Source organism: Acanthisitta chloris, unplaced genomic scaffold (assembly GCF_000695815.1).
Source record: "Acanthisitta chloris isolate BGI_N310 unplaced genomic scaffold, ASM69581v1 scaffold26479, whole genome shotgun sequence".
In the NCBI taxonomy this organism is placed as follows: domain Eukaryota; kingdom Metazoa; phylum Chordata; class Aves; order Passeriformes; family Acanthisittidae; genus Acanthisitta; species Acanthisitta chloris.
The window spans coordinates 15,721-43,258 of record NW_008690306.1 but is presented as its reverse complement, the minus strand read 5'-3'; the positions used below and the strand labels follow the sequence as shown (position 1 = coordinate 43,258).

The 27,538-nt window shown below is 45.8% G+C and overlaps 1 protein-coding gene across 1 annotated transcript in view; it reads left to right on the top strand.

Moving 5' to 3' along the window:
• Positions 1-11,934: 11,934 nt before the first annotated feature.
• SMAD3 (SMAD family member 3) overlaps positions 11,935-27,538 on the top strand; it is a 17,345-nt gene continuing 1,741 nt past the window's right edge. Inside the window, exons 1-7 of the mRNA XM_009081770.1 lie at positions 11,935-12,124; positions 12,944-13,078; positions 13,727-13,801; positions 14,764-14,814; positions 20,783-20,995; positions 22,592-22,729; positions 25,405-25,549. Of these exons, the coding sequence (XP_009080018.1) occupies positions 12,040-12,124; positions 12,944-13,078; positions 13,727-13,801; positions 14,764-14,814; positions 20,783-20,995; positions 22,592-22,729; positions 25,405-25,549 (842 nt within the window). The 5' untranslated portion in view covers positions 11,935-12,039. The remainder of the gene's footprint in view (positions 12,125-12,943; positions 13,079-13,726; positions 13,802-14,763; positions 14,815-20,782; positions 20,996-22,591; positions 22,730-25,404; positions 25,550-27,538) is intronic.

Sequence of the window (27,538 nt, the reverse complement as noted above, 5' to 3'; positions counted from 1 at the left end):
GGAGAATGATGTCTCCAGGCTCAGAGGTTTGGGAATGGGATAAGAAAAGTGGAGAGGAGTTGGACTTGCTAGTGTTTAATGTCTCATTGAGAGGGAGTTGGATCCTGTTACAAAGCAGACAGTTGGTGCAGACTCTTAGTAAATAGACTGAGTGCTGTGAGGAGGAGGTGTGATTGGTCACTGCCTGTGTGTATTTTAGAGCAATCACATTTGCTTCATGGACTTGTTTTTTTGAGGATGGAGTAGGCGTGTGGACCAAAGGCTTAGTCACGAGGGGAGGGGAAAGAAAACTGTCTTGACTTGTAAAATCAAATATTGGTGACTTATCCCATTGTTTTCCCTATCTTTGTGTAGCTTATGGCCATACTCACATGCTGTAGGAGTGAGCAGTGCTGCAGGGTCTGTGTTGTGTTCTTTTCTGGAGCTTCCAGGTATTCCAAGAGGCTTCCTGCTCTTTGCACCCTTGGTCTGTGCTGTCTCCCTCCCTCACTCATGGCCTGGACAGCCCAGTAAGTATTTAGGGAAGGTGTAGGTAGTGAGACATCTCCCAACCAACAGAACCTGGAGGGTACTTAAATATACCTGGATGATTCACTGGAAAACCCTCTGTTCCCTGAGTCACTGCTGGCCCAGGGACCCAACAAGTGCATTTTGCTGCTAAAGAAGAGACACAAAAAGGCCATAATTGAGTGTTACCTCTATATGCCTCATGTTGGTTTGAAGGAGCTGGGTGGTGTTCCTGGGTCTCCTGTCTGCATTTCATCTGGAGTAGTGATTGTGGCTTGCTTGAAAGTTTCCCTCCAGCCTTTGATTTGGAGTGAGCAGTGGTGGTCTTCACGCTGACTTCAAAGCGCTGGGATGTTGCTGTTGGCTGTTCCACAGGTTTTGGTGTGGTTCTCATCTAGGCTACACCACAAAGATGGACAGATCTAGTTGTACATTTGGGTAGCTTTGAAAACACTTCAGGACTTGAAAGAATTGACAATTGTTTTGTCTTCTGTGGATTCCCTTTTCAGCTCACAGCAGAGGGATGTTGCCAGGAGGGATCTCCCCTGTGGCTTTAAAGAGCTTCCAGACTTTACATGGCATTGCCGCCCAGGCCAGTGCTCATGGAAGTTGCCAGATGGCAAGGTGGTATGTGGCTTGTGTGGTTATAGGGTGGGAGCAAAGAGGAGTGTTGTGCTCCCAAATAGCATTCCTCACCCCTTCTGTGAGTGCCAGAACCACACAGCCTCCTGTGTGGCTGGCACTGAAGGCACCAGCCCAGAGGTGCCAGCAAGAAAATTAGGAAGAAAATTATGCCTTGTTTCTGGAATTCTGTTGGTCATTTTCTCTAATTTGGCTGATAATGGCAAGCAGTGTCCCTGTCGCCCTGGAGCAGCTGCCAAAGCCACCAGATACTTGTCCCCCCTTGTCTCCTTGCCCTACCAACACTTGACAGAGGATGATGTGAAGTTGGCATGGAAATCAAAAGCAGCTTTAAAATGTGTCTTGGCTTTTTCAAGTACAAACTAATATTTACCTGTGCGTCTGCTTCCCTCCTCCTTCCCTCTTCCTGGCAAGCTCAAGATATGCTTCTGGTTTAAGCTTAATGTTTAAGCATTTATCCAGTGAGTTCCCAGGATGTGAATATTAAATTGAGTTTGGAGAGAGGGAAGAGGGAGATGACAACAGTAAAGCCACCCGAAATGGCTCTCTGTTCCTTAAATGTGAGTTTGGATGCAGCTGATATTTTCAGCTGTTCATTCTGGACACCTCATGGAAAACTTTTGAAAAACATCTCATTTGGGCACAGCTCTGTCTTCTGTGGTGGTTGAAAGGTGACCTGTTTTCATGCTGCTTTTTTTTTCTGGACTGTTCCTTAATCACTTCTTGCCTCAAGCTTTTATTACTACTGACATTTCCATGAAAACAAGGCATTTGTTTATGTTGATTTCAGCTTTTTCCTGCTCCTTTTTATGTCATACTAGCTGGATTTCCATGTGAGCAAGAGCAATGATAAAACCTTTACAGGAAGGCCCCTGTGCACGCACATGCTCCAGATCCTGTTTGGATGATAAGAGTGGCTTAGCGTGATGCTGATAGGTGTTTGAGAGAGCTCTTATTCATCTGGTGTGCTGCTCTCCCACACATCCTGCATTACTCACAGCAACCTTTGAAATTAGCCATCCTCACTCCCAGCACCAGGGCAAAGCTGGTGCAGTTCAGAGCAGGGAATCATAGAATCATAGATTGTTAAGAGGTTGGAATGGACCTTAGAGATCATCCAGCACCAACCTCCTGCTCTGGGCAGGAACATCTCCCACAGGTTGCTCAAGGCTTTAGCCAACCTGGCTGTGAACACTGCCAGGGTTGGGGCAGCCACAGCCTCTTTTTTGTCTCACCACCCTCACAGGAAAAACTGCCTAATACCTAATCTAAATTTCCCTCTTTCAATTTGTCCCCATTGCTCCTTGTCCTGTCCCTGCAGTTCCTAACCAAGACCCTCTGCAGTTTCCCTGGAGCCCCTTCAGCTCCTGGCAGGTTGCTCTGAGGTCTCCACACAACCTTCTCTTCTCCAGGCTGAACAGCCACAGCTCTCTCCTAGGGAAGGTGCTCCAGTGTTCTGATCAGCTTTGTGACCTCCTCTGGACTTGCTTCAATAGTTCCATGTCCTTCTCATGTTGGGGACACCAGAACAGTGTAGTACTCCAGGTGGGGCCTCATCAGAGCAGAGTAGAGGGGAAGAATCACATCCTTGGACCTGCTGCCCATGCCCCTTTGGCTGTAGCCCAGAACTTGGTTGGCTTTCTGGGAAGAGTGAAGGAGAGAGAGAAAACATCTGTGCTTGTGGTAGTGCTGCTTTGCCTCAGACAGACAGTGAGTGCTGCAGAGCTGGGTGGGGAAATGGTGCAACACCATGGAAAAGTCAGATTTTTGGTGAGCAAGGCAATTCTTCATGCCTTGCAGCATGGCAAAAACACTCTTTGCCCTCCTTTTTTCAGTTTTTCAGATTTACTTTTTATTTTAAATAATAATCTGTAATTTAGGCTCCTGTAATTTGTAATCCTGAGCTGCAGGTTGTGGCTGCTCCAACCCTGGCAGTGTTCACAGCCAGGTTGGCTAAAGCCTTGAGCAACCTGCTCTGGTGGGAGGTGTCCCTGCCCAGGGCAGGGGTTGGGGCTGGGGCTGGGTGATCTCTAAGGTCCATTCCAGTCCCTTAACAAACTATGAAACCATGGATTTAGGAAAGCAGAATTGGGTTTCCATGAATAAGGTAATTATCTTGGCTGGAGGGGATGGCTGAGGGAGTGACTTTCTCTTGCTGCACAGCATGTCTGTGCTGGTAGGCTGAAATTGGCAGCCTAAAAACAACCCTTGCAACTGATCTGGAGATTGACTAGAAGAAAGGAAGCTTTCAGGTAGGCCACATACACAGCTTCCTTTTTGCTGGTTAGAGTTTTAGGAGGGGGGCAAGAAATAGTTCAGCTGAAGCATTTTCCACCTCTCTGGTCCAAAGAACTCTTCTCTTACTGCACAGAACCAGCCCCCAAATAAAACTCGCAACCCAAAGCCCCTAACACTACCTCCTCCTCCCTCATCCTCCTCAGATGTGTTGTAAAACCTGATTATGAGACAGAGAAGTTTACAAAGTCATTTCTCCAAATACACACGAGCTCTTGCAGAGTCTGAGCCTCTGATTTCACTGGTAATTACAGACATAAGAGACTGTAAAATATTAACTTCTTTGAGCTTTTAATGAGGCATTTCAGCTTAAATCTGTAGCATTCCCTGAAGTCTCTTTCAGGTTGATTTTTTTAAGCTGGATTTTTCCTGCATTGCTGGTGACTCAGAATGAAGGAAGTCAGAGTTGTAAAATTAACGCAGCCTTCTGCCAGTGGCCTTTTCACCTCGGCACACACCTTCTCTTAACTCCTTGTGGAAACTCCGAGGCTTGGTTGGGTAGTGAAGGGACTTGTGTGTCATCAGGACCAAGGAGGGAAGTCTGTGGGAATTTACTCTAGGATGAAGCACTCAGGCTGCACATGGGAAGTGATTCATGCAGAACTGATTCGTTAACAGCTCGGGTCAGAGGCTGGGAAAGCTCCACTGGAAAAGAGAGGTGGTTAATTGTTTGGGAGAAGGGGAGAGGCTGGAGGTTAAGGAACCCAGACAGGAGTTTTTGTAAGCAAAGCTGCATTTCATTCAGAACTGAGCAGCCTTAATGGAGAACAGATCCTCCTCCCGGAGCCATCCCAGCCCATGTGCAGCTCTGCTGTGGAATGGAACCCAAAGGATATCCCTGCCGAGGGGCTCGGGCTGGAGGAGCAGATGGGATGGAAGTGGGAGTGTTTGTGGTCCCTTTGGTTGTGGTGTGCTGTTAATTAGCTCTGATTGTGCCAATAATTCTATATCTGAGTTGCTGTTAAAGCAACTTGATAAGCCATAGAATATAGTGCAGTGGAATTAACAGGAAACTTAAAAGCCTGTGTGATTCCCGGAGAATATTGATCCCTGTCTTAAGCACCTGAGCTGCTCTGGAAAATGGACACTCTGGAAAATTTCACCCTGGATCTTATTCTCCATGTGGGGGAGGTCCTAACCCAGTGTCAAACCCTGAAATAGCTGCTTTTCAAATGACAGGAAGAGCAGCAACATTTTCACTATATAATAAAGAAAATAACAGCAATGAACCTTGAGGAGCCTCAAACTATTTCAAACAAGATAATTGGAGGCTGGAGCACTGTGTATTTTTAGTTCTATCTGCTGTAAAGTAAACATGTTCTTTGCCCAAGACCACCAGAAATGTTTCCATAAGAAATGCTGGCTTTAGCCCAACTTGATAGAATGCACAAACATTTGTCTGAGAAGTCACTTCTGACTCCTGGTATTTATAGGAAGTTTCTGTTCAAGGCACTGGGAATTGTATATATTGTGAAGGAGAGGCCAAGCTCTTAAAACTGTCCTTTTTCCACTCTCACTCTGATAATCCCTTTTGCCTTTCTTAGCAAACAGATACATTTGGGGCAGCAGTTCTTAGTGTGAGACTTCTGTCTAAACACTGTGCACTACATTAGTTTCTTTTCTCTTTCAGCAATTAAGTATATTCTGGGTTCTTTTGCTCTGCTTTGTTTGGGCTATGTGATAGTATGTTAAGGGGTTGGAATGGAGCTTAGAGATCACCCAGCCCCAACCCCTGCCCTGGGCAGGGACACCTCCCATCAGAGCAGGTTGCTCAAGGCTCATCCAACCTGGCTGTGAACACTGCCAGGGTTGGGACAGCCACAGCCTCCCTGGGCAACCTGGGACAGTGTCCCACCACCCTCACAGGGAAAACTTGTTCCTAGTATCTAATCTCAATTTTCCTCCTTCAATTTATCCTTATTACTCCTTGTCCTGTCATTGCAGTTCCTAACCAACAGTTAGGAACTCTGCAGCTTCCCTGGGGCCCCTTCAGGTTGTTTCTAATGCTAATTTGCAAAGCTCTCCTGTGAAAATAGGATTTTTTTTCCCTCCAGTATCAAGTAAACTCATGTAGAAACTAGATATTAAATGTAAATGAGTAGAACTACAATGGGAGCTAACAAATTAACTGGTTTACAGCAGCTTTTTTGCCTTTTTGATTCTGTTTGATTGCAGCAGGACCATGTGCTCAGTCATTCCATCTTTCTTGGAATAAGTTTGTTTTGAATCCACTCTGTGTTATGGGAGATTATCAGAATCTTGCTGGCATTTCCATCCATCCATTTTCTCCTTATGAAACTCCTCTGAATATCCAAACACACAGCCCCATCAGTATGCCTGGAATCTCCTCAGAGAGAGGAAGTTGCTGGTTTGCTTGGACGAAAGTGTGGTGGGGTTTGGATTTCATGATTGGAGTTAAATACAGGATTCTGGGAAGGAATGAGGAGCTCCTGTGATAAATGACTTTTCAGAAAGGCACACTCCTGTCAGGAGGCTGAGCCTCTCCTGCTTCCATTCCTTCCTCCTCCAGTTCCCTGAAGGCTCAAGCACAAATAAATTCAGATGAGTCTGACATGGATTTGGGCAAATAAACTTTGCTGCAATAAATAAAAGGACAAGGACTGCTTAGAAAAACTGGATTTCAGGTTTAGAGGGAGCTGGGAAGGGGCTTGGATGCAATACCTTCAAAAACACTTAGGACCTCAGATTCCACTTAGATCCTTATCCTCCACAGAGAAATGCCAGGTATATTGGGAAGTTCAGACCTGGGTTTGTGATTAAGCCTTAATTAAGCATTAGGATATATTCTATGCTTTCTGGGGCAGGAGGGTGAGGAACATGTGTGGTTTGGCCTCTGAGGCATCTCTCTTCTGGGCTATCAGAAAAGGGAGGAGGTGAAAGAGATGTAGGGGCATCAAATTAGCAAATGGCTAAAAATAGAGCAAAGGAGTTGGGTTTGTAGCCACTAGCCAACATCCTGTGCCGGGACAGGAACAGAAGGGTGTAAATAACAGATTAATAAAAAGTGCCGAGGAAAAAATAGTTGCATCATGATACTACATAACAGAACGGGGTCTGTTCGTGGCGTTAATGAAATCTGAATTCAACTAAGCCGTTCTGTGCATGCCAGGAGGGAGTAGAAGTGGACACAGCTCAGAGAAGAGAGCACAGGAGAAGCAGGAGGCAGCTTTGAGCAGCAACAATGCACAGACAGTTTATGGTAAACCAATAAAATGTACTTATGTCTGAATCTGAAATTAGACTCTGAAAAATATGGTCTCAAGGCACCTGCTAAAGAGCTTAGCATTACTGGAATCTTAATAAATGACTCATGCTGTCATAATCTGATCCTGACATCAACTCTGTATTTCTTCAGCTTGAGGGTGGGGGAAGGGCAAGTCTGCAGAGCCTTAGTACAGACTGAGGGATGTAAATAGGCAGTTAGGAGCCCACACAAGAGACATTGGTAATTTCTCTATTGTCAGCTGCTTTGCAAACCCACAGGAGACCTATGCAGCAGCAGAAGAAACAGGAATTGCTCTTTACCCTTCCCATCCTTCCCTGATGCTGCAGGCTGTAGACTGGAGCAGGCCCTGTGCAGGAGCTGGTGGCCAGCAGATATGTGGAGCTGTGCCAGCCCCTGGCTCTGGTCCTGTGGTTACCTGTAAGTACACACGAGGGTGCCACAGCCTTCCTGAGCTCTTCCTCCCTGTGCCACAGCTGAGCTCAGCCCTCAGCCACCACCTGCACACATAGAGGATGTGTAGTTTCCTTCTAAATCCTAAGGAGGACTTTAGTGGGAAGGACAGGGAGATGAGAGAGTTCCCAGCACAAAATTGGGCTGATCTCAATAGCACTGAGGGTGATGGACTCCTCACTCCTGATCTTGGCTCTGACTCACTTTTCTTTTGCTTTGGGATAATCCTTAACTCCATGATTTTGGGAGTAGTAAAAATTTAGCCTCTCCATAGAGATGTGTTGCAAATTACATGGTTGTTAATTATTTTAATCTTCTATAACTTGAAGTGTTAAACAGAAGTATTAATTCTCAGTTTCCTCTCTGGCAGTGCATTGCAAACCTCAGCTCGACTCAGGGACTGCTATTTGTAGCCCTTGAATGACATTACTGTTAAACCTGCACCAGAAACTGGAAAATTCAGCCATGCTGAGCAAACTGAGGGGGAAGAGATGGCAAGGGATCATCTTTGGAGTTCCAAATATGCTGCATGGCTCATTTTTTTTCACTGGTGTTGATTTGGCCACTATTCAGGGCAAGTTGAGATTTTCTCCAGCTCCTCAGTGAAGCCCTGTGGGTACTGCAGAGCTCTGCACACAACAGCTAGACTCTGCTACAAGGATAAATGCTTATTTTCCTGGTGTAGACCAGATGCAAGGCCAGTGAGGAACTGCTTAGCATGTTTTGTGCTTAAGAGAAAATTATAGCCTGTGGCCATAGTTCTTGGTGTGTTTTAGAGCAACTGATTTGTCATGGTTTAAAAAACAGCTTCTGCTCATGGCTTTTAAAATGCATAACTTAAACTTTTTCTTCCTGGTTGGTTTTCTCTTTTCCTTACTCCTTTTTGCACACATTGGTGTTAGTGGATACTTGAGTTTTCAGGCATTTTGCTCTCTTGGAAGGTTAATGGTAGCGATATAAACAAGAGTGAATGTGCCTGAGTGGGGAGGGGAGGGAATGGAGTTCTGTTAATTCCAACCTTGACAAAAATATCTGTAATAACTTATTATATTATATCACTATTATAGTATATCACATATCAACTTATTAGCATCATATCACTGTGCTTCATTTGAACTCTGCACTCCACTGGTTTCAGCTTGACTTTTAAAGGAGAATAGGTGCAAGGAAGAGTTTCATTATCCCTCTAGATAAAGACAGCTGCAAAGTGCTCAGAGAGGAACACACAACAAACCCTTGCAGAATGTGGGGTGGGTTTTTCTCTTTCGCAATCCAGGATCTTACCAATTAAATATGGTTTTAAAAAGCAGCCACAAAACAAACCCAACGTAAGACAAACCCCAGCAACAAACCCCAAACAACTGAAAAAAACCCAGTGAATCAGGCCTGGAAATCAAATTCATGTTGTGCAGTGTAATGTTCTGCTATTTACTCCATTCTCTTTTGCAGACACTAACAGAGGATTATTTAAAAACAAAGTGCAGTGTTTCTCTCATTCTTTTTTTCTCCCTTCTCTGGTTTTGCTATTAAGCCTCACTGCTTCCTTTGCTCTTCAAGCAGCAGCTCCATGTGTTAAGCTTCCCTAGTTAAAACAGACAAGGATGGATCAATCCTAAAGGTTCTCTGTTTGGTCCTCATGGGCACCTTGGAGGTAGAGACACTTTGAAGACATAGTGTCACACCAAAATAAATGCTCGTTTTGGAGAGAACCATCCAATAGTGAATTTTTGGCCAAGGAATACTGATAATTTTCAAAGTATGGACTAATAAAGGTGTCAGTCAGTTGTACAGGGAGATCTGCTCAGCACAGGCTGGTTCAAAGCAAGGTGAGAGGGAGGAACAATTCATTAATCCAAAGGAAATCTTGATGCTTACATTCTGCTAATTTTCTTGAGGCCAGAACATGCTGAGCTCTTGGGTGGTTTGGGGAGTACCTCAGCCTTCAAAATCAGGCTGCACTTCAGAACAGGAGCAAGAAAGGATAGAACCTGTGTGTGCTGTGGAGTCTGTTACCAGATTACTCTACACATGGGTGTGAGACACACTGTTTGGGCCATCCCTGAGGGCTGCCTGTAGTGTTTGCTCATGTAATCTCATGTCCAATCTCAGCTATACCAGTTATTTGGTGCTTTGGAGAAAATACTCCTTGAGGGCTGAGGAAAATACTCCTCAGGGGTTAAGGAAAATCCTCCTTGAGGGTTGAGTCAGGCCAGCAGAAGGAAAAGCTGCCCTGATACTTGTTCTTCCCAAGGACATGCAGATGATATTGTTTTGTCCCAAGTCCCTTAATGGAGAGCCTGAGGAGAGATTTTGCAATCATAAAAACACAATTAGCCCCCAGGGCTTTGGGGAAATGAAAATTCTTTTACCTTATCTTCATATTGAGGGGATAGGGGAGGTGGTTGTGTTTGAAAATTAGACATATGGCTCTGTCATTCTAACAAGTCTTTTGAGATAAGATTGTACAGGAGTTCCATCTCCTCTTCCCTATGGACAATATTCGTGCCAGAGCCCTGGGTGATGGGAAGAAGTGCACTTTTCCCTCCAGCTGCCTGGGAAGTTTGTTGTCAGTGTAGAGAGCTTCTTCTGTCCTGGGAGATGTAGGGAGAGATCCCTCCTTGTAAGTAATCCCTAAATCAAACACATTTTGTCTTAGTCCCCTCATCTCAGCTGCTGTCCTCAACCCAAATCTGTCAGTGCTATTGTGATGTCCATGTGCTCTCAGGGACATGTGACTCTCCATGGGATTGGGGGCAGGAAGAACAGTTGCTGTAGTTGTGTCTCCTCTGGGTTACTTAGAATAATCACTCTTGAGTCTTCTCTTTCCTCCTTCCTTAGGGGGAACTTAGATGCAATATATCCTGCCAAGTGGGCAAAGATGTTTGAAAGGGGAACAGAGGAGCAATCCTGGTTGGTTCCTTGTTCCAGCCTACTGTTTTTGTTAAATATAGCGAATGTTTTCACACTTTTGCTATTTAAATTTTTTTTTTCCAAACTGCTTAGTTTTGGGGCAACAGAAGTCCAGTGTTGTCCCCACTGAAATCAATACCAAGAGTCTCACCTTCCACTGCAGCTCAGGTCTAGCCACTGGCACTCTCCCTGGGAGTATTCCACCTGGGAAGACCAAGGTTGGCTTTCCTGTCCTCAGAAGGAGAGGGAATGGCTTGAACTGGTTGTGTTTTGCCTTCCTTGGTGCTGTAGCAGTGTTTGCAGGAGGTGTGCATGGCCCTAAGCTTTGCCAGAGGAGCTTTTGGGAAACTCTTTTAGGGCAGCCAAGACAGGACAGCCCCTTTGGAAGAATTGTGTGTTTTGGTTTGGTTTGGTTTTTTTCTAGTTTGGCTGCCAACACAAAGAACCAAGGGAAATAATTTTGAGGAACATTTCTATTTGCTTTATTTTTGTCTGTCTTTGACAAATTAAAAAATAGAAATATCTCATTTCACCAAAGCCCTGAAGTGTTTCATTTTGGGTCCATTAAGAAAAACAAGGGAAATGAAGGGTTAGACTTCAAAGGAAGTGCCTGGGGGCAGTTCCCATTCATTCAGGATGAAGGAGACCCTTCTCCAGCTCTTTCCTCTGCTGGGGAGGATTTGCACACACTTGTCTTGCTTCCCAGGAAGCTTTGCTAGGAAGAGGCTATTCTGGGGTGAGGATAGGATTAAGTGAAAAATGAGCTGGAGGAGACACAACCTAGATGTAAAAATAAAAGTAAGCAATGCTGAAAAAGTATTTTTTGCTTTCAAGCTGCATTTGGAAAATGAAAGTGGAAACCTTGTTTGTCTCTGATGAACTTTATATAGATAAGTAGAAGGCTTTAGAGACAAGGTATCTGTGGCAATTTTTAATGATTTGTCAAAATGAAAATTTGTGTATCTGTGTTTTAAAAGTCCAATTTTGTTAGTACATATTTTAAGATATAACATCTTCACATGCACACAAAAATTGGTGAGAGCTGTGCAAACATACTTGTTTGTTAGGACACCCCCCAGTAGTGCATAAGAAGCACCACTAAATCAGTGTATTCTTACTTGCTGTAGCTTTTTTCTTGGCCTCCAAAGCAACCTCTTCTCAGAAAATTAGTAAATCCAGAGCAGAGCTATTTTATGCAACAAACACCATTGCCCAGAGCAGCTGTAGCTGCCCCATCCCTGGGAGTGCTCCAGGCCAGGATGGATGGGGCTTGGGACAACCTGGGCTGGTGGGAGGTGTCACTGCCCACGGCAGGTTGGAATGAGATGAGCTTTAAGGCTCTTTCCAACCCAAACCCTTCTGGGATTCTGGAGCCCCTCTGCCCTGGAGCCAGGCTGGGAGAGCTGGGGGTGTTCAGCCTGGAGCAGAGAAGCTCCAGGGAGACCTCAGAGCCCCTTCCAGTGCCTAAAGGAGCTCCAAGAGAGCTGCAGAGGGACTTGGGACAAGGGGTGGAGGGACAGGACACAGGGAATGGTTTGCCACTGCCCTCTGGGCAGGGACAAATGGGATATTGGGAAGGAATTGCTCCCTGTGAGGTGCTGAGGCTCTGGCACAGGTTGCCCAGAGCAGCTGTGTCTGGTCGAATTGGGCTTGGAGCCACCTGGGCTGGTGGGAGGTGTCCCTGCCCATGGCAGGGGGTTGGGGTGAGATGAGCTTCAAGGTTCTTTCCAACTCCAACCATTCCAGGATTTTGTGATTTACAGCTTTTGGAGGTCCCTTTTTTGCCTGAGGATGAGAACCTGATGCTTCCAGCAGGTTTTGGTGACTGACACCTTGGGATGAGTACTAACACCAGGCTGACTGTGTGCTGTTCCTGCAGATCCCTGGATGGTCGGCTCCAGGTGTCCCACCGCAAGGGCCTTCCGCACGTCATCTACTGCCGCCTGTGGCGCTGGCCCGACCTGCACAGCCACCATGAGCTGCGCGCCATGGAGATGTGCGAGTACGCCTTCAACATGAAGAAGGATGAAGTCTGTGTCAATCCCTACCATTACCAAAGAGTGGAGACTCCAGGTACTGCTGCATCCATGGGCAAAATCCTCAGCTTCTCCTAGGGATTTCTAAGTGCATCTCTAAACCCAAAGTGTATCTATTATTGATGATCATCTCTTACTGTATGCAGCAGAATAATTTATGAGTGTGCACTCTAGGGGAAAACAGCACTTGGAATGGATCAAATCCAGGTTCCTAATTCCCTGCTCCCTGCTGCCAGGTTCCTAATGTGGCACTGTGTGCACATAAACAACTCACACACGTAGTAGGCACGAGGAGGAACTATGGCAGTGCTCTGTGCATCCCTAATTGTTGGTATTAAATGAAGGACAAACTTGCTGTTAAGTTGAAGTGGATCTATGAATAGCTCCCGACACAACTGAACTTCCTGTTCTGAAGTCTCCTCCTTCCTCAGAGAGAGGCTTTGATCTGGAACAGTAGATCCTTCTGCTACATGTCAGCACAAATCTGCAGAACCAGTCTGGATGTTTATGCTAATCCCACCTTGCTGTTCCTTTTTATGAGAAATGCATTCCTTTTGAATCATGTGCTGTAACTTCTCCTAAATGGCTTTTCAAGAAGACCTTTCTTTGCCTGAGAAGGGGCAGACACACAGGTGTGCTCAGCTAAGTACATATCCCATCCCCAGCTGAGATGTGTTGAGAATAAATCTTCACCTGATGTTACTTCTGAGCAAGTATCACATTGTGGCCCTTAATTAGCCACTCTGGTGTTACCTGGATTTAAGGGTGTTACTCCAAACTGGTTTCTCCTCATTTTCCAGCATTTCAGCCATTTTATCTTAAAGCTGTTCTACTTTTCCCCTTCCCATTCCTGCAGTGTTGCCTCCAGTGTTGGTGCCTCGGCACACAGAGATCCCAGCTGAGTTTCCTCCCTTGGACGACTACAGCCACTCCATCCCAGAGAACACTAACTTCCCAGCAGGTATCGAGCCCCAGAGCAACTACATTCCAGGTATCATATATCTTCCATACAGCAAGCAGAGGGAAAAGGGTCATATTGCCCAGGGAATCTGTATGCCAAGACTGGGAAGTCTTTCTTTCCATCATTCCTCTGAAGCTAAGGAGTGAAAACCTGGACTAAAATAGGTGCAAGCTGTAGGCACACAACTGTGCTGTTTATAGTTGTGTTGTCTTTAAACACCTCTTCTGTGGTGTTTATTGTGAAATCTACAGCTGAATGTTCCCTTAGCAGGTTTAGATCTGACTGAAATTCAGCCATTTGAATTGGAGTAAAACTAAATTTCTGATGGAATTGAGCTCTTCTATTTATGTATCTCTTTTACAAGCAATTTACACCTTATTTGCATGGACAAGCTATGCAGCTGCACACCAGGAGAGGGAAAATATGTGGACAGAAAACTCTCTCCATGGCTTAAAGTTTGATGGGACTGAAAATCCAGATTTTTTTGTTTCCCCCTTCCTCTGTCATTCACAAATATGCTATGACTGTCATGCTGGCTCCTCCTTTCAGCAGCTTGAGAAAGAAAAGTAATAGAAAAGAAATTTAGCTCCTTGTGAATAACAAAGTAAATGTTCTTAGTGTCCAAATCCAGACTTTGCAGCCAGTGGCACTGACAATCTGATCATTTTATGCTTCCAGAGACACCTCCTCCAGGCTATTTGAGTGAGGATGGAGAAACTAGTGACCACCAGATGAACCCCAGCATGGATGCAGGTAAGTCATCTTCTGCCATTTGTTGCAGCTTTCTAGGTCATCTCAGAGACTCAAAAGTTTTTCTTTGGGGCATTGAGGATCAGGTGGTGGTTTGAGGTGGTTTATCCCTGCAGCAGTGCAAATGTAGCCCGAGAGCTCAGGGCTGTGTGTCTTAGAGCTGCTGTTCCTTGTTCTTAGAGCATGCTTAGAGCAGCATGTTCCTTTTCTCTCCAACATCCATCACCAGATTCTACTAGAAGAGCCTGAAGCAGCAGAGACAGATGTAAGGATCACAGTTTCTGCTGTGTTTGTGTTCATGCACATGAAAATTGAGTACTGTTCTACACAGATTTTTTTCTGGTCACTTGGTTATTTACATACTTAAATGTCACAAGCAGATTTGGTTTCAAAGGGGTTTATCATTTAGTGGCTGTACACAAAGAAAGCCAAAAGTCTGGGTTCTCTCTCATTGCCAAGAAAACAAGTAACCAGGTTTAGAAAGGACCAAATTTAGGATAAAATTCTGACACTTGTTTGGTCAGATCTGTCTAACTTGATCCAGTACACCATTGTCCCAAACCCAGTTAGATTTGGCTATAAAGTGGTATGTTTTCAACTGTTCTGAGTATGTTTTGTGCCTGGCAGGATACAAACAGGCTCTTTAATGTCCAACTAACTGGGTTTCATTGTAGCTGTCATGATAATACCTGAAATTTTGCTGCTGCAACTGGAAGTAAAGCAGCCAAATGGGAAATTACTGGGTTTAAGCTTAAGTGAAGACGTAGCAAGTTGATATAAGTAAATACATTTGGAAGCTCATGTAAGGACTAATAAACATCAGAGAAGCTGCTGCTGTCACCAAATGAGACTTCAGTGAGAAGTGGGTTATCCCTCCAACAAGCCTGGGCAGCACTGCAGATTCTGTCTGAGTGTTTTTCCTGGTGCAGATGCCATAGCAATAATTATCCTGTCTTGCTTTTCAGGTTCTCCAAACTTATCACCAAACCCTATGTCTCCAGCACACAATAATCTGGGTAAGCATGTGAGCCTGAGAACTCTGTGTAACTACAGTCAAGACAGTGACATTTTAATGATGTTATTTCTTGAGGGTGAGCACTTTTGATGAGGTTGTGAGCACTCTTGATGTTCCTTTCTCCTAATCCTCTTTACTGCCTTAACAATGGTTTATAGAAACGCTATAGGAAATAAAGAAACCTGAACTTAGATCAAAGAGTTAAATAAAACCCCGAGAAATGTTGGCAGATAAGCACCAGAAAGAATGAGTGAGGGATTGCAGCAAAGCCACACTTGTTTGATTACAGGAGTTTGCAAGGAGTATGTCCTTTTCTGTCTGTTTTGCTTGTGGGTTTGTGTTCTTATATTTTTAAAGGACACAGATTGAGATTAAATTTTGTCTCCTGGAAAGCTAGTTGGTGAATTTATAGTGCTTAGTGGTCTCTTTTACAGTATACCAATGGTTTTACACTGCCAGAGGGCAGGTGTAGGTTAGATGTTAGGAAGGAAGTCTTCTCAGTGAGGGTGCTGAGGCACTGGCACAGGTTGCCCAGAGCAGCTGTGGCTGCTCCATCCCTGGGAGTGTTCCAGGCCAGGCTTGGAGCACCCTGGGCTGGTGGGAGGTGTCCCTGCCCATGGCAGAGGGTGGGAGTGGGATGGTCTGTAAGGTCCTTCTAATCCAAACCATTCCATGATTTTATGATTCTATATAATTAAACATAGTCTGAACAGGGCAAAGTGGAGGGAGAGTAGTTGGTTGGTGTGTGGTTGGAGAGTCCAAACAAATGGAGATAGTGCAGGAAAACTATCATATGGGGAGTGCAGGTGTCATAGACAACAATCCTTGAGCACCAGAGGTGTTTGTGGGGTCTTATGCTCAGACAAGCCAGAAGGAATGTTGTATGTGAGCTGCACAAACCATGGACCATGCACAGTGGGATTGTTCTGACCCAGCAGCCAGATGGTTTTCTTCAAGCAAACTCAAGTTACTGTGCAATCTTGGGTCACCTTTCCCTCACCTAACTCCATCCTGTGCACTAGGAACACACAGAGCCCTGAGTGCTCTGCTAGACCACTGATGTCACTGATCCACTCCCTAACCTGTGGACAGAAACTAGGGAGGAAAGCTGAGGAGAAGGAGTAGCAGTTGATCCTTTGCCTTTGAGCTACTATGAGAGTTTTGGTGGTTCTCTGAACCTCTGTTGTCTGCTCAGATGGTTCTGCCCTTTCTGTTCATACCTACAGATAAAAGCTCAGATCCTCATCAGTCTGGGCTCTTACCCTGCTTGAAATTGCTCTCCATGGGCTGCCATAAAAGCCCTCAGAGCTCTGCCTGGCTGCAGGATCAGCTCTCTAACTGTTCCCTAAGCCAACAGACAGAGGCCACTGGAGACTACTCTTGAATAACCATAGCCATAAAGTTTACATATGCTTTTAATCCTGGCACAGAGGCCTTTGACACTGCTCCAGAATTTGTCAGTCATTGGCTGCCTCGTGGATATCTTGGGGCTGTTGAAAAGAATTTCTTTTCTTCTTCTTCTTTTTTTTTTAATATTGCCACGGTGACAGAGAATTTTTATGTCTTTAACTGTTAAAGCCCAAGAAGAGAATTCCTGAGTTACTTTTATTTCCTTTTTCTGTTGGAATCCATCATGCTCCAGTGCTGCTTGGGAGCCAATGAGATTTTCTAGCATTTTTTTTACTCCAACCTAAAAATAAAAAGCCAATTACATGTACCAAACCCAACCTGGCGAGTTGAGTGTGGCATCTCTTTACATAAGGCAGAAAGGAGTTTCTAGGAAAGAGGCCCCAGTCCATACCCTTCCCAACAGGGACACTGGTTATTAACACATGCTGCTCAGCTCATGGGCCTGTCAGATGTCTCAGGTGCTGTCTGGTGACAAAAAGGTGTAAGAGCAGGTGAAGCTGGTTAGCCACAAGGAATCTCTTTGTAGTCTAAGGAGCAGACAGCAGAAGAGCAGTTGAACTTACCAGCATTAAAAGATACCTTTCAGTTTTTGCAAACCGTATTTATCATTCTTAGGCAAGAGCTTCCCCAAATGAAGAACTTGTTGTCTCTTCTAAAACTTTTATTATCAAGTTTTGCCTGTGAAGAAGGTACAAAATAATATATGAAGTGACATGTGGTGAGCAATGTTTAAACTGTCCAATGGCAAAATTGTCATCTGTCCCTTGTAAATGGAGTATCTACAGCAAGGAGCTGAGTCCAGCAGTGTAAGTCAAAACAGACCTTCAGCCTGATAGTCTCTGGAGCCCAGAAAGAGCTGTGAGAGCAGAGAACTCCTCAGCTGTGCAGGTTCTCTCCAGTTCAGAGCTGCTTGCTGGCCTGCAGCACTCCTGCCTTTGCTGTGCTCTGTAATTCCACGGATGAGCTGAATGCTCCACTGTCTAGGGCTGTGCTTTGATCTGCAGAACTCTAATCAGGCTTTCTTTCTCTGTTTGTTAAGAAAATTGAATAGAAGTTTCAAGCTGGAGCAGTGTGTGCAGTGGGGGATTTATCAGCCAGAGGGCCAGGAGCATTCACAGTGTTACCATGAAGAAAAGAATGTCACAGCATTGATTAGTTTATTTGACCAGAACTACCTGAAGCATTTAAGGCAGTTTACTTTGTGTAAACTGAACTTTGGACCTAAATCCCATGGCTGTATTCCAGGGAATTACAGAGGCAATAAACTAGCAGGAGGCGAAGCAAGCAGGACAGCAGAAGGAGGGCTGGTTTGAGGTGCAGGGGATGTATTGGAGCATAAAGCTGTCAGGTTGTAACATGGGATTGAAGGAGCTCAGGGAGTTTCATCTTTCCATTCACAGGCACAAAAGTGTTGCAAGGTAACATATTGGGATGGGTTTTTCCCTCCTTTCAGCTTGTGTGTTAGATTTGGAAGTGTTCTAGCTTCGGTCCAAAATGACAGTTGTCAAATTTTCAGTTGTCAAACATAAGTTTTAAATGGAAGTTACAGAGATCCAATGATCTCTTCCCTGTGAGTGAAACACCAACTGGGGAAAACACAGAAACCAACTGAAAGGAGAGTTGCCAGCGTGATGTGGACGTTGGGAATGAAGTCAGGGAGTTCAGGCTGGCTGAGGGCCAGCCCTGTGGTTGCATGGATATTGTTATTCCGAGGGAGGCTGTCCCTGGGTGCACAGGAAATCCATTGTCAGCGTTTGCTCTGCAGAAGACTTGACGCAAAAGCTGTAAGAGAAATAAGCACATGCCCCACGGTCACATTCATCAGTCACACTCTATGCTGAAACGCTTTCCCAGGGGAAAGCCAGGCCAGCCCTTCTCTGAGTCCAGAGGGGCAGGGAGCACACACACCATTTCTGAGGAGGAAATGAGGATAAATCCAGGTGGAAAACATATCTCAGTAACTTCTGATCTGCACTGTGTGTCAAACACACTAACTGAAACAAGGATAACTACTCGTGTGCCCAGAGCACATGATGCAGAGAGCAAAGCAGCCACCAGCAGATTGTTTCCCTCCACAGTGCACAGGCAGTTCTTTCATCTTGCATTTGGGGAACATCCCAGGGCTCAGGGGACACTTCTGACAACAAAGCTGTGCTGAGTCGAGATGATTCAGGCAGGATTTGCCTGGTTTTCCTGTATCCTGTTGTAGTTGATTGTGTACCCCCTCAGGGTTCTTTGGCTTTAGCAGAGCTGCATTCTCTTCCTTTTCCCCAAACAGCACATCTATAAATTGAAAATGAATATTTAGGACAGCTCTGACACAAAAGGAAATTTGCCCATCCCATGGCAGCTTAAGATGAAGCATAAGACTGCAAATCACAGGAGAAAGCAGCAGCATTGCAAGCTTGGTTGCAGTTTTTATAGGCAACTTTTCTTCAAAATGGGATTTGTTGGTTTCTGTCTTTTCTCAAGCTGAAAATAAGCCAGAAATAAAATTTCTGTACATCCTTCAGTGGGAAATCCACAGTTCCCTTGAGGCCCAGCCAAGAGGAGGTGGTTTCTGAAGGAAAGGACCACGAAACCAGAGAGAGCAATAGAGGGTTCAGTGTTTCTACAATTTGAATAGTACCAGAAAGCCTGAGAACTTTACTGAAGGATCAACAAAAGTTGATTTGATTTTTCTGGAGCTGAGCAGCCTTTCAATTAGAAAGGCACTTGCTGTGGGGTAAGAGCACAGTCATGTGGAACACAATCTGTTTTCTTAAGTGGGTGGACCCACCTTCAGAGACTCAGGTTTGTGCTGATTTTGCTGTGCCTCTCTCCAAACTGCACTGAGGTCATGTGAAGCCCAGAGCCAGCTCCCAGGTGTGCAGATACTGCTGCAGGGCACAGCTGCTGGTGGATGAGATGAGGAGAAATGCTCCTGGTGTGGCAGTTTCCATGGGAAAACCAAATATGCCATACAGGAGAAGAAGGCAGAGACAGTAGACTGGTGTGACCCCCTGGATGTGTTCAGTGTCTGTGTATATCAGGGGAGGAGATTGTTTGAAGCTGGAAAATTGTTTAAAATGTGAGGAGGTGGCAGGTAAAAGAATTGGGATTGGATATAAGCTCTGAAATTCATGGACTTTGAAGTTTGCTAAGGATCGCAGAGGTCCCCAGATGTACTTTCATTCAGTTCCTTATTTGCTGTCAGCAAAGCTTGGAACAAAGCAGAAACCAGAGTGTTTTTCCTGATTATTAGCTGCTTTGGGAATTCATCCAGCACAGGAATGGAGAGGAAACCAACAGGTCTTGTGGCTGAAGCCTGTTCCTAAAGGGTATGGAGTAACAGCAGGTACCAGATGAGAAGCGACTCTCACACCTCTGCAGAGACACTCTTTGGTGTGAGAGGAGGATGAGGTGGTAAAAACCTGTCTTGGATTTTTTTCGGAGCTGATCTCTTAAGCCCCACGTTCACCTAAGCTTTACAGGAGCAACAGATGGGAAAAGTATGGAAAAAAACTGTGGTCTGCTGCTTGATGTTAACTCTTTGGCCAGATGGGAAACTGTGCTGTTCTGCCTTCAAGGACCATTTGAGTGGGAATGAAGTGATAAACTGCAGGGAGGACTGGAGGGAATTCTTCTCTTGCATTGGATGTAGGGAATAGCACTTACCAGTTAGCTTGGTCTGCTCTGCACATCCCCTGCTCAGCAGTCTCGGCTCACAGCAGGACCAGCACCTTCCACTGCTGCGTTTCCAAGAAATTTGACTTGAGCCTTCTCTGCTGGAATCTCCTTGTCTTCAGTGGGAGCAGTTAAGTCACTGGATTGAGTGTCCCACCTTTTGGGGGTGTAAAGTGTTGTCTGCCAGAGACTGCCTCAGCCTCAGTGTGCTCATCTCCCCCAGTGCCTCGCTGCACCCACAGGCTGAGTCAGAGCAGAGCCCGAGAGAAAGGGATGTGCCATCATCCACTGGGGAAATGGATTTCCTTTTGATGGTTTGAGATCTCTAGAGCACTGGGAGAAAGTACGTAATTTTTCAATCACTTTGATGCCAGTGTTGCATAGTTTGGGGCATGTTTCAGGCTCTTCTGGTGTCATCAGTGCCAGAGAGATTGTAGCAGAGTCAGTAAGAAAAGGAACGTTGGACTTGTTGGCTGTGAGTGCACAGAGTTAGGGCTCAGCACACCTGTGTTGTTGAGAGCAGGTTTGTGCTCTGCTCTTTCCAAGGCTTTCTGATCCTTCCTTTTCTCTCTTCAGGGTATTGGCTGCCTAAAAGTGATCCCACATTTCATAGTAAAGTTTATTGGTCTAATCCTCTCCAAGCCTGAAGCCAGTCAAGTGACACCTCTCCCGCTAAGTGACTCATATCTCTGACTCTGTGTTTGTTCCACCTGCCAAGAGCTTCAGGGGTGATGTCACTTTCTAGCTGTGGCCCATCAAAACCCATCAAGTAATTAAAGTTTGGTTCAAGTGAGTCTGGGGAATGAAACAGAACGATATTTCAAACCAGTTGCTTTTTTTCATCCCTTTCCCCCCCAAGGGCCTGTGCTCACTTGGCTTTTCCTCCTGTGCAGACCTGCAGCCTGTCACCTACTGTGAGCCAGCCTTCTGGTGCTCCATATCCTACTATGAGCTCAACCAGAGAGTGGGAGAGACCTTCCATGCCTCCCAGCCCTCCATGACCGTGGATGGCTTCACTGACCCGTCGAACTCCGAGCGCTTCTGCCTGGGTTTGCTGTCCAATGTCAACAGGAACGCGGCAGTGGAGCTCACCCGGAGACACATTGGTAATTGCTCCTGCCTTGTTTAGTCTCTTTCAAGGTGGAAACACATCAGCCCTTTAATTAGCTAATCAGCACACGGTTTGGCCACTGCAGTGCTTGAATATCCATGGTGTTTTAGGAGGTTGATCTTCCATAAGGCAACACTAGTTGTACTCTTTGGTCAAATACGATTAGAAATGCACTGAGGAACGTTAAAATTGCTGCATGTAATGGAGAGAGAATTTAAGCTTTCCATGCACTGTATTTGGATGGATGTTAGTGATAATCCTGTGTATTCCTTCTCCCTCCTGCACTGTTTTCTTCTCTGACTGACCATTTATGAATGGAAACTTAGTTCCTTGATTTTCATCTCCATTCTGATACATAACATTGAATTTATTTTCAGTTAAACCTGCACTAAATAGAATATCCCAAATCTGTGCAATTTTACTGAAAGGCAAATCTTATGCTCTGTTGTTTTCTGCTGACTTCTATCCAAAATGAACCAGATTTTTGTCCTAAGTTTGTTCCCCTTTATACCGTCCCTGAGCAACAGGAGAATCCTCCCTTTCATATGGGAGGATCTTTCCTTACTTGTGTCAAATATTACCTCTAGCACCAAAAAAACCCCAAACACCCACAAAGATCCAGAAATCAGTCTTTAAATCCAGCAGACTCCTTATGCTCTGTGGAAGGATGAAAGCAAGATACTCAAACAGGAATGTTAGGCCACAGCAAAGGTTTATTTGAGCAAGAAAGATTCCTAAAATGTGTTTCTTCATTAACTGAGATTTTATTGGTTTGTGTAAACAGCTATGGGAAATGTATCTTTGTCCTTGTACACAATGTCATCTGCAAAAGGCAATGATTGGAGGATGCTGCAGAATTTAATTCCAAATCACTAAGTAAATAACCAAACAGTTGTGTCCAGCTGTGAGGACTTTCAGAAAAGGCTGAAAACCATATGTTAACTGCTAGAACCTTCATATGGAAAGTGTCAGAGCCATGAATGTTTGGAGGGAGCAGTCTGGGAGCTGCTGAGTGTCTGCAGCCCAGGCTGGGATTGACAGCAGGGCCAGGGGGGCAATTCTGCCTGTGCAAGCTGGTGCTCCTCCCTCAGCTCACCTCCCAGAGAATTTATTCCTCCTTGATGGCAGCGCACAGTGAGCCAAATTTTCACAGAATCCCAGAATCAATCAGGTTGGAAAAGACCTCGAGACCATCATGTCCAAGCTATGCCCTAACACCACCATGTCAACTAGACCATGGCACTGAGTCCACATTCAGTCTGTCCTTGAACACCCCCAGGGATGGTGAGTCCAGCACCTCCCTGGGCAGCACATTCCAGTGTCTAATGACCCTTTCTGGGAAGAAATTCTTTCTAATATTGAATCTAAACTTTCCCTGGTGCAGCTTAAGCTTCTTCCAGGACAGCTGTTCCCCTCATGCACATTAGCCATGGATTAGTTGGATAACTATTGGTACCTATTAAAACAACCCAAGAAGAGTCATTCCCAGCAGAGGTTGTGTACATCTCCCCCAGCTCCTGGTGCAGATTTTGGTGCAGGTTTTGCAGGTGGCTGTTGTGAGTGACCCCCCTGTGTGCCCTGTGTTTCCTAGGCCGAGGAGTGAGGCTGTACTACATCGGGGGGGAGGTGTTTGCTGAGTGCCTCAGTGACAGTGCCATCTTTGTGCAGTCCCCCAACTGCAACCAGCGCTACGGCTGGCACCCGGCCACCGTCTGCAAGATCCCGCCAGGTAAGGGAACCTGTCTCACCTGTGCTCCCACACAGCTTCCCCTTCTGCCCATCCGGACCTGCCGTGGCAAGCCTTGCTCTGTGTCAAGGTAGGTATGGATGTGCTGAGCTCTGCCTTTGCCAACAATCAGAGACTCTTCAGAGAATCATGGAATGATTTGGGTGGGAAGAACCTGAAAGTTCATCTCATTCCACCCCTGCCATGGGCAGTGACACCTTAGAATCACAGAATCATCAAGGTTGCAGGAGTCCTCTAAGATCATCGAGTCCAACCATTAACCTGTCACTGCTGGAACCCCTAAACCAGATCCTCCAGTGCCACATCCAGACACCTCTTAACCACCTCCAGGGATGGTGACTCCACCATCTCCCTGGGCAATATCCCAAGTGCCCGAACACCCTGACAGTGACAAAATTTCCACTTGACCAGGTTGCTTTAAGACCTATCCAACCTGGCCTAGAACACTTCCAGGGATGGAAGTCTACAGCCTTTTTGGGCAACCTATTTTTTCCTATGTTACCTATTTTTACCTATTTTGCTCTTTTACAAGCAACTTGACAATTCAAGCAGAGCATTTTTTGTAGTCTAAAGGATGAAGGTGCTGCTGAAGGAAGCTGCTGTGGATGCTTCAATAGTTGTACTATATTCCTACAAGTTGGAAGAAACACAACTTCAGATTCTGAGCAGAACTTAGAGCAGAATCTGCCACTTGTTCCTTCAGTGTTTTATCAGTTCCTTGTTATTGTAATTGTCTGATAGTCATGTTGATAATTTGTTTGTACCTCTAAGTAAGAGGTAAGAAATTTCTCTTTAGACTCACCCATAACAGATTTAAATCGTTACTTTTTTTCTGTTCTGTACTGAAGTTCACCCTTCCCCTTGGTGAGTTAGTTTTGGTTTTGGGAAATCACATTTGCAGAGCCCTTGTTGTTCTGGTTACAGTCTAAGGTTTGCTGGAAGCTTACAGGAGAATCTGTTGCATCCATCTAGGCAGAGGATGCTTTTTGTTAGATACATGCAAAAGGGCTGGTATGAGAAAATGCAGTTTGAAATGGAATCTAGTTATTTGGCCAGGCTAACAAAAGCTAATTCTTCACAGTTTAAAGGATGTATATATTTAAAACATGACTTTGTTTAGAAATATTTGAATCAAGATTGTCTGTCTTTTGAGGAGAGATCCATACACTGCAAGCTCTGTCTCATCTTCATGGCTTTCCTTTCTCAGATGCTTAGGGAGCAGCTGCCAGTGTTGCAAACATGACTTAATCCTCCAGCCACATCACAAGAGTCCACCCTGGCTGGAGTCAACATCTGAGGACATAAACAACCCACATTTCCGCTCTGCATTCAGCTAAGGCACATTTTTTGGACACCAGCTCTCCCCACTTCTGCCACAGCCTTTGGCTGCTTTCTCAGCCTCATCCTCAAATCCTTGCTGGCTTTGAAGCAGTTTCTTCATTCCCTTGTTGACAAGATCAAGTTGTGCTCGCTCCTCCCCAGCAGAGCCATGGAGTGAGCTGTGCCATCCCCTCCTGGAGCTGAGCAGCCTCTCATTCTGAGCATTACCAACTTCTTTGCTCTTCTCAGTGCCAGCCTGGCCCTGAGGCTTTCACCCTGCACATTGTCCTTTGCTCCCCCCCTGCAAGCCTCCTGCCCCCGGGGCTGTGCTCTGCCATGGTCCCAGCAGTGGGCAGTGGTTTCTGCAGCTGCTGAGCCGTTGCTTGTGGTCACACTCTGCTCTCTGTTCAGCCCAAAACAGATGACAGTGTGAGTCCAGTCCCAGAGAGGAAGCTCACCAGTGATTTTACAAAAATACAATTCATCACAGCCCAAATGGTTGTTTTTCAGCCTTGGCCCATGTGTAATCTCAAAGGAGCGTTACTAGTGTGCCAAGTTTCAGGGTTTAACTTGTTTGTGGTTCTCTGGGAGGAAACAAATGCAGAACACTTCTTTTTGAGTGTGGTATTGCTTTATTTATCTTAACTAGGAAGGATGTTGTTATATTTCACCTTTATCTTCTAAGAAGAGTTGAATAAGTTCTCAATCTTTTAGCTGGAACTAAATATTGGGGAAAACCCTCCAGTTTTAAAAGCCTTTGGCACATGCTAGAGAAACCAAAGAGAGGATTCTAACAGGAGCAGTTCTGCTACCAGCCCTTTTCACCCTCAGAGCTGCTTCCTGGCTGGTCAGAGTGATTTCACTTCAGAACTTCTCCTTTCTGCTTACAGACACTGTAAATCCAGCACCAGGGAGTGCCTATTTTTAGCCTGTGCATTCCTCTCCCTCAGGCCCCACAGCAATCGCTGTTAAGTGTTACGGTCATAGTTAGGCTTTAAATTACACTGTGAGAGAAATATTGTACAGGAGAGAGGAGGAGGTTCCACATGAGGATCCCAAATCTGGCCCTGCCAGTCACAATCTGCTGTGTGGGCACCAGCACTCAGCATTCTCTGTCCTTTTCCTTCTTCCTTTTCAGCATCTGAGCTATGAAAATGTGACAGCCTCAATTCCCTCCCCTGAAATGCTGAGTTTAAACAATATCTGTCTGGCATCACATGGGCTGAGGGTAAGGGAAGGCAGCCTGGAGTTCCCTGCCATCCCCAGAATGACATGGATTTCTTCATCTCCTTAACCTAATGCCTTGGTCCTTATCATGTTCTTTTTTTTTTTCACAGGATGTAACTTGAAGATTTTTAACAACCAGGAGTTTGCTGCTCTCCTGGCTCAGTCTGTCAACCAGGGCTTCGAGGCTGTGTACCAGCTGACCAGGATGTGCACCATCCGCATGAGCTTCGTCAAGGGATGGGGAGCGGAATACAGGTCAGGCCTTGGCACAGAACCTGCAACTGAGCTGTGTTGTCACTGCCACTCGTGCTGTTCCCAGCCTAGGAGAGCCTTGCAAAGCTTTGACTCCCCTTTCCAGAGAGGGGATTAGCCCAGTGTTCAGTAACATGGATATGTTGTACTAGTTGGGAGTGTGTTATCTCTAGTTTTTCCCTTCCTATATGTGTAAAACACATGTGATACACCTGGAAGAACATATGTCTGGTCACAGTGTGGGATGAACCAAGAGCTTTACTTGAAGCACAGCAGATAAATCCAGATTGTCCATGGAGGGGCTATTACAGGGGGTTTTTTACTAAAATTAGATGGTGTGTGTTAACATTAGATAGTGTGTGATGACATTGTCATCAGGACAGGATCAGATAGTCCCAGAATCCTGGAATGGGTTAGGTTGGAAGGGAACTTAAAGCTCATCCCCTGCCCTGGGCAGGGACACCTCCCACCAGCCCAGGTTGCTCCAAGCCCCATCCAGCCTGGCCTGGAACACTCCCAGGGATGGAGCAGCCACAGCTGCTCTGGGCAACCTGTGCCAGAGCCTCAGCACCTCACAGGGAGGAATTTCTTCATTATATCTAATCTGTATTTACCCTCCTTCAGTTTAAGGCCACTCCCCCTTGTTCTGCCACTCCATGCTCTTGTGGAAATAGAACCATAGAATCAACCAGGTTGGAAAAGACCTCCAAGCTCATCAAGTCCAACCCTACCGTGGTCACTAGCCCATGGCACTAAGTGCCACATCCAGTCTCAGCTTGAAAACCTCCAGGGATGGTGAATCCACCACCTCCCTGGGCAGCACATTCCAATGCCTGAGCACTCTCTCCCTAAAAAATCTCTTCCTAATATCCAACCTAACCCTCCCCTGGCAGAGCTTGAGTCTGTGCCCTCTTGTCCTGCTGCTGGTTGCCTGGGAGCAGAGACCAACCCCCACCTGACTCCAACCTCCTTCCTATGTGACTGAGTGCTTCTTATGGGTTGGGTTTGATGCTTCTTTTATCAAGGTCTAATAGGATTAAAATAAAAGCAGATTGGCTTGAAAAATTATATTTGAAAGAACTGTGAGAGCTGCTGGAAAATTATAGCTAAATCTCTTTATTGTTTCCTTAGGGCTTGTCCTAGGTCAAGTGCTTAAATACGGGAGGAACGAGATCACTGTTAAAAAAGGAGATAAAAAAGGAGGTGCAATAGGGACTGATGTTTGGGATGGATGATGTGGTTACTCTGACCACAGTGGAGACAGTGTGAGGGATGGAGTGTTCTGTAGCTTGTGATTTGTCTCTGCACTGGTGAGCACACATCCAAGTGAGTGAAGTCAGTGTTTGATAGGACAAGCAGGAGAGACAGAATTAGCTGGAAGATGAATGTTTTATGAGAGAGAAAGCTGCTGAGTATTTAAGCCAGATGTGGGTTGGAAATACTTGACTGTGTCCCTTTAACTCTGTGGCCTCGTGTGAAAGTCTGGGGGGGGTCCCTGTGTCCCCCAGGCCCTGAGCCACTGCTCCCTTGCCCAGTGCCCTGCAGGGGAGAATCCACAGCACAGCTGCAGCCTGAGCCCTGCACGTTACTCTCCCACTCTTCATTTCTCCAGATGTTTGGAGTCCATTTTGTTTTGAAATTGTCCTGCACCCAGGCCAGAGCGTTTCAGGCCTGGCTGGCAGCCAGGGCACGGAATGAGCTCCAGCTGAGCGTGGCTTACGGGAAGTCACCGATCTCATTGGAGAGCTGGAGGCAGCGAAACCCTACACTGCAACCTGACCCCGCAGAGCTGCAGCCCTGCTCCTGCAGCTCCTGGCCACAGCTCTCCTGAGAGCCTCTGTCAGGGGCATTTCAGTGCTGAACTGACCCACAGATTGGTAAGGGGTTGGAGTTTAGAAATCACCCAGCCCCAACCCCTGCCCTGGGCAGGGACACCTCCCACCAGAGCAGGTTGCTCAAGGCTCAGCCAACCTGGCTGTGAACACTGCCAGG